Below are 7,656 nucleotides of genomic sequence, written 5' to 3' on the forward strand. Positions count from 1 at the left end.
CTGTCATAATAAGGAGGAATGATGTCACCTCCTTGTTAATCATTGTCCAACCATGGAAGTATTCGAATGCTGCCTTTATTACCCAGGCTGTAGGAGTTTGTTTTCATCCTGTCCACATCCTGGAAAAATAAACCTCTGTAAACCAACTATACCGTACATTTTAATATCTCCAGATAGAATAAAGGAACATCTCAGTATTAGCACATGCCCCAACTTTGACCCAAGGCAGACACTTTTTGTCAATGCACAATAGACTCCTTGTTATAGCAAACTATGTCAACTATTTAGTCGCTGTAAAAACTGTGTTGGCCTTTTGACAGTTAATTATTTCCCCTATGCTGTCTCATTCTTTCCATGTTTTTATCTATTTGAGCATGTATTCAGCATCAAGGTGGCCCAGTGGCTCGAGACAGTCATATGTGTGTGGGCGGTGGCTGCTCCATGTGCATGTGACTGGCAAAACAAGAAAACGGCAGCGGAAGCAAAGCTGAGTGCTCTCAGCTAACTCCCTCTCTCCCTCCCTCCCGCCATGCTCTCATCTCCATCTGAAAATCCGTGGCCTTATATGCCTCTGACACACACATCCTATCGATTTCATGTGTGTGTGTGTGTGTGTGTGTGTGTGTGTGTGTGTGTGTGTGTGTGTGTGTGTGTGTGTGTGCTATGAAATGAGACCATGGGTGGTGGACACACATTACACTGAGCAGTTAGTATCCACAGTGCTCGGCTCACACACAAACACTGGGATTTACTGTGCTTTTCGTGTTTTACAAGCAAACACCACACACACTGTATGGGTGTGAAGACTACTAATAAATATATATTATAAAACTGTCAATACTTTTTTTATATTTAGGACCAGAAGCCATTTCAATAGATACCACTAAAAACTAACTTTCAGCTTTCATGAACATGATAATAACAGATTTATTTTTGTTAGAAGTGAAAACACATGTCCAGCCAACCATCGGAGACATTAAGAAGTAGTGTATCACGCCATCGTCTTACACCAAATTAGTAAGAAAATGTTAAATTGCAGTTGTTTACAGAAAAGTGAAACCACTTCAGTTACGATGAGAGTGTGATTCAGCATTTACAAAGAGGCCATATAACCTTTCCATCGCGCTTGACATTTAGTGCCTAAATGAGCACAACAGATGCAGGAAAATGTATTTTAAAATAAAGCAGATATAGCCTCCAGTGGATAGTAAATGTGTCACTGTCATTTACACTCAGCATAAACTGAATTATCAAGCTGATATGCCATAAAGTATGCAAGCATTTCTTTAAATTATCGTGATAAAAATCTTAAGCATGCACTGAAACTCCTATTCAGATTTAGACAGCCTAAATTAAAATGTAATGTATCACAAACGCAAAATAGCACACTGCGGGTAGATAACCAGATTTGCATTTAGAGAAATTTTTCACAGAATGACACCAGTCTGGTTAGAGAATGATTTGCCAGGAGGCCTTTCAATCTAATCTGCTGTGGTGTTACTATTAAATATAAGACAAGCTTATGCTTGTAAATACTTGTCCTTTACATAAAATTGCATTTAGTATGAAACCTCTTTGACCGTGAGCAGTAGCCAGTGGAAATGTGTCACCTCTGCCGCACAATAAAAACAGTTTGAAACTCAAACATTGTCAAAACTCAACAAGGTTGAGGTTAAAAAAAAATCACACCAAGGTCAAACTGGCCTGAAACAAGCAATACAAAGCACCCACTGATCTACGTATGAGGTCACGTCCTCTTAGATAAACTATTTTCGTTGGTCTACGCCATCAGATAACTACGAATAGCAATACAGCATTGTAAATATAAATTGCTGAGGAAACAATTAATACATTAATTTCTGTTCAGCACAGTGCTCTACTCAGCTTTAGTAAATGTGCAAGATGAGCAAAGAAGAAAGAATTCCAGACTAGCTGCGTGAATGAATGGATTGATTATGTGAGTATTAAAAAGTAACCTCAAGTATAAAACAAAATCCTCCCTCTGTCTGGCTGTTATCCCTCTGCTCATGGTAAGTGTCCTAACAAGAGGACTTCAAAGCCAAAATGCCAACATAACAAAGGCCTTTATCAGCAATACAGTATACTGAATTGTGTGTGTTTAGCCTAAGTCACAGTTTGTGATGTGCCTTTGATGTAATGTGCAGTCTGCAAATAGTGGAGGGAGGGCTGGATCAGTGTGTAGGTCTTCTCAGGATACATGAGTCAGACTGAACCATAACACAGTGCTTCATTGAAATGTTGCGCAATTTAACCTGACGATCACAGATACAGCACAGGTGTGAAAACAGTTTATACGAATCAATTTGATTTGAAGGATAGGACACAGATAACATCAAGCAGATGCAATTAAAAATAGAACAATGTGAAAGGACAGCATAAGTAGGGCAGAGCCTCTACTCAGCACAGCATGATGAAATACCACATATCGTGTAGAATTGCTTTCCAGCAATGAGGGGCTAACAACAGAAGTGTGTTTCTACATGACTTGTTGAAAACTAGCTCCAAAGTGGCTCCAGATACCACTGGGTGGAGGCAAAACCAAGGTGAAGAATGACAGTTATAATCATACTTCTCATCGTTTTGCTAAATTTGTTTACATAAGGCTGCTTTGAAGAGGCCGAAATATGACATTTCAACTTATACTGAACTACTTGACTTGAACTATTCAATGTACTTTATAAAGAAATACCATTTTCCTGTATCCACAAGCCTTCTCTTTGATGTGGAAATGACAGAGAAAGAGTAAACTGAAGAAGAAAAACTGCCACGTCTTACAGAAATGAATGTGTTCTTTCCATAGGCCGTATAGTTCTGTCACAGCAAATTATGCATTTTAAACTAAATTTAGTGGCAATGCCTGTAATTATAACAATTGCATTTGTGTAAATCTATGAAGTGCCGAGTATTAGATTTGTTTATCAATAAAAGAGTAGACAATACAGCCATTTAAAACAAGTAGTAAAAGGGGGATTTCAAATGAACAGTCAGCAGGAGGTGATTTCATTCACTGGGAATCAGAGCGTAGGTATTCCCCTTCTCAGCTGTCGAGGACAGTGCTTCGCACAGCACCAAAGTCTTAATATGCAAAGCCCAATATGGCACAGAGTGAAGTGTGAATAATAAGAAATAAAAAAAAATAAAAAGTAAACAACCAAATCCGAGCAAAAGTATCATTCATTCATTCTCAGGAGCCATATGCTGTAACATCAAAACATTGAGCATCCGACTGCTTACTGAGGTATGTAACTGACTAAATTGCAGAGTTATACAGATTACAATGATGCCCACATTACTATTGACCACTTTCCTCCAAACTAAGCTGCTAAATTTAGCAATGAAGAGGAGGCTTTCTTCTTTCCTTTCTTCCTGAAGCATTTTTCTGACCAAAAGAACGTTCCAAAAGCACTGATGTCATGAAGTCAAGCCCTACAAAGAAAAACCACCGAGGAAGACATGTTTGATGGCTTGTCCTTGGTTGTTATTAAAAGCAAGCTTTAATTGTCCCCTGTTATACTGTGTAAAACTGTGACCTGTTTACTTTTCCATACTTAACATACGAAACAGAACATAAAAGGCATAAGCCATAGCGTCTGTAATCTTTCACAAAGCCCTTTTTTCTCATACGAAACACACACACACACGCACAAACACGCACAGATACACATGCATGCGCACACTGGGGACTTCCAAACCAACACACCTCCACCCACACAAGTTGTGAACCCCGAGACAAACACACATTCCACACAGGTCTTCTCACAATTATACAGATAAACTGAAAATTAAAACTATTGCCAAACACCACCTTTACTACTGAATTTAGTATAATGTATGACCTAACACTCCTATAGCCGAAACTACTTCTGAAATTATATCAAGGCAGCTCGCTGCTGATGAGGGAAGTCATGTGATAATCAATCATTTCATAGCCCTCACACTCACTTACTTACATGAGTATTTCCATGTTATGATACTTTAGTGGAAACAGTATACTTTTTACTTCGCATTTATTTTATAGCTATAATAACTTTACAGATTAAAACTTTACATTCTAAATGATAACTTAGCATTTAGTGTTAACCACCCAGCATCCAGTGCACAACATCTGTACAGTAGCCTAGTTAAAAATTAGGTCCATCTTGACCGGCTTTAACATTAACAAGTTGTTTATGCAGTAATGCATCATAATAATAATCTTAATCTGATACCTATATGCCTTTGATTACAGAGCCTTTAGTTGTGATAGGGTATTTCTACATCACTGTATGACTACTTTTACTTATGTAAAGGATCTGATTACTGCTTCCATCACTGGTAAAAACAAAATAAAAAAGGAGCCTTTAAGAGTTTAATATCTGTTGTCAAAAGTAGGTTTTTACTTCTACACCTGCAGATGTAGAAGTATTTAGTTTAGAGTTTAGTTGTCTTTTTTTAGTCAGTGCCAGTGCTCTACAGTGGTTGCACTTCAGATAGTTCCTGTTTTGTTTTCAATTTTTTTTTTTAAATTCATATTCATGTTACTGACCTCAATAACTGAAGTAGTTGAAGGTTTGGACGATGGCTGATTCCCTGCTCAAATTGTTCAATTTTCTGTTTTAATATGTGTTGTTATGTGACACTCTGAATTCAACATCGCTCAACACTACATATACAAAGAATGAAATCAGGAACTATTCAGCTGCCCACAGCCATGCTGAATAATCAACATCTAACCAGAGTCACACTCATACGTCTAATCATAAGACTATCACCCCTATAGCTAAGAAATCATGAGCTGAGGAGTTTGTCAGCTTGTTGTGCCTTTTGTCTCAGTGCATTTTACAAAAATAAGATGACACATGGCATGACATTTGACAGCAGCAATTGACAGTTGCCATGAATCACATTCAAGAGACTAAACTTCCAGTTTAACAGTCCTGTGTCAAACTGATGGCAAACGTGATGTATCTTATTTTGATATAGTGGCATAACCATTATTCCATCTATGACAAACAATCAGTCTATCTATCCTCACCTTACACAGCACACATTCCATTTACTGACATTCCTAACAAAGGCCTTGCATACAGAGTTTGTGTGGTTGTCTCCTCCGTAATTGACAGCAGTGGTTAAGGAGGTTAAACAAATGAGAAGCATAACATTACAGCTGACTCGCTAACACACATTTATTACTTTTGCTCCTATATTTCATTTCATAACATTAACACATATAGCAGCCAGTGCTTTACACACAATAACTGCTGTCCCTTCCATCTTGGAGACAGACAGGCATTCCAATAATTAAGTGAAAGGCATCTATTGACATGATGAATCCGCTCCTCTACTTCGTTACCACAAATCAGCTGTCAAAAACAGCAACCTATTAAAAATCTATTTTTATCTGCTCAGCAAACACTGACCCAATTTTTATTCTTGTTTGTTCCACTTTGTCACAGAATGACCTAAAACACATCTGTCATATTTTTCAGAATTTTGTTTAATATTCTGTATATTTCCAAAATTTCAGAGAAGACAAAGAGTCCGGATTATCAACCAAGCAGACTGTCCAACTGGCCCACAGTCCCAGGACCCCCAGGGCCCCCAAAAAGCTCCAAGCTTTTTGTATATGAATATGACACACTGAGCACAACTGACATAATAAGGGCCTTAAGACAGGATCTGCTTCACTACCTAAAGCACTGATTTTCATGTCAATATTTTTTTTTCAACTTTGCCACTTGTTGCCTACTGTTTTGGTGCCAGATAAGCCTTCAAAATCATTGATGTACTTCTGAAGCTTTCTGGCTCATATTTCATCACCACTACCTAAAAAAAAGATGCCGCCATCAACACATGGTCTTGTGATTGCCCCCCCATGCAATTTCGGTTGTCGTATTATACTGTCATTTTGCAATGAAAGTCAATAATTAATAGGCCTACTGCTCTCCTTACAGTTGTCACACTTCATCGACTTAAACTAATCATTTACAGATGACAAAACAATCTCACCCAATGGTCTACTTGGTTGCTGTTGATCTTCATCAACTGATGGGAGTTTGCTCAGTTGCCATAAAACTGTAGATGCTCAAATTTCTATTTTTTCTGAGCACTGTAAGGAATTCTTGCTAATCATGGATCAAAGTTCAGTGAAAAAAAAAGCAAATTTGAACATCTGTTCCATGGCAACTGAGCAAACTCCATCTGCTGATGAAGATAACAAAATGAATCCAAAGATCTAGAACTGCTATTAAATGACATTAGGTGAGATTGTTTATTCAGCTGCTGTTTCCAGGGTTAAGATTGAATTTTGGGAACTCCAGATTGGTCACAGTACCCTTAACATACATGTGCAGTCACCAGTGGTAGAGGAAGTACTCAGATCCTTTTCTGAGGAAAAAGTAGCAGTAAAACGTGTATAGATACTCTGTTACAAAAGTCCTGCATTAAAAATTTTACATTTTGCATTAGCATCATAATATACTTAAAGTACAAAACCTAGGCTAAACCGCCCATTTCAAAATGATGTGCTATTAGATTAGCCTATTTATTGATTTATTAAAGTGTACATCACTTTAATGTTGTAGTTGGTAAAGGTATTGTAATTACTTTATATACTGCTGGATAACTTGTAAATTTCCCACGCCTTGTCTTAACCTAATAACAATTTATTTGTTGATTCTGTTTTGCATTATTAATCTGAATCTGCAAAATACTAAACTTTTCCAGAAAATGTAGAAGAGTAAAAAGTAGAATAATTCCCTTTGAAATGTACTGTATCTCAAAATTGTACTTTAATAGGTTATAGCCTACTATAGTTGTAGCCTACCTTGTTAATTTCCTTCACTGGCAGTCGCGTTTTTATGTTAAATTACCAAACACCAAAAACTCTTTGATATAGTTGTGATTTTGTCATCTCGCAGCTCTGCGGAGACACATACTTCAGGAGTAGGCGCAGTAGGTGAAACAAAATGTGGTGCCTCTGCTGTCAAACACCAGTTGCAGCAGCGCATGCGCACGATCGCGCCACTGCAGCAACAGACGATGACGTCACCCATTCAAAACACAGGCAAGCCCAGACACACACCGACCGAACGGCTGGCAATGCGCCTCTCACTGAATCTACCGAGACAACTGGAGGCTCGGACAAACTGACCGGCACGGTTGAGGACCAACCCGCCACACAACAACACCGAGCCGTGATTATTCAACACGCGCTCTGTGGCGTGTTTTTTTTTTTATTTTTTAATTTTTTTTAATTTTTAGCAGTTCCTTTTCCTCCAATAAGCATCAAGACACCAAGCTACCTGTCAAAGCATTATCTGTCACGGAGGTTATCGCTGCAGATTTCTGGAGACAACAATGATTCTCGCGGATGAGCTGGCAACAGCCGCAGCGAAGGGAAACACGGCAGATGTGGAGTGTCTTCTGCAGGAAGGAGCACAAGTTAACGGGGTGAACTGTTTTGGACGAACCGCTCTACAGGTCAGTGTCACCAGACGAGCACTTCCTCCGCTTCATAACAGCACCTTTTACCTTACACTTCAGCGTGTTTCATGATCATTAACCTCTTCAAATGACAACCAGTAGTGTCGCCAGGGAAGGAATTTTCAAACAGGCGAGTTTAGATATATATATATATATATATATATATTTTTT

At 38.4% G+C, this 7,656-nt stretch overlaps 1 protein-coding gene across 1 annotated transcript in view; it reads left to right on the top strand.

Moving 5' to 3' along the window:
* The first annotated feature begins 7,072 nt into the window (after positions 1-7,072).
* cdkn2a/b (cyclin-dependent kinase inhibitor 2A/B (p15, inhibits CDK4)) overlaps positions 7,073-7,656 on the top strand; it is a 2,706-nt gene continuing 2,122 nt past the window's right edge. The window contains exon 1 of the mRNA XM_023427115.2: positions 7,073-7,482. Coding sequence (XP_023282883.1) covers positions 7,360-7,482 — 123 coding nt within the window. The 5' untranslated portion in view covers positions 7,073-7,359. The remainder of the gene's footprint in view (positions 7,483-7,656) is intronic.

Source organism: Seriola lalandi, unplaced genomic scaffold (assembly GCF_002814215.2).
Source record: "Seriola lalandi dorsalis isolate HSWRI2012SDOR001 ecotype SW California unplaced genomic scaffold, Sedor1 jcf7180002054851, whole genome shotgun sequence".
Taxonomy (NCBI): domain Eukaryota; kingdom Metazoa; phylum Chordata; class Actinopteri; order Carangiformes; family Carangidae; genus Seriola; species Seriola lalandi.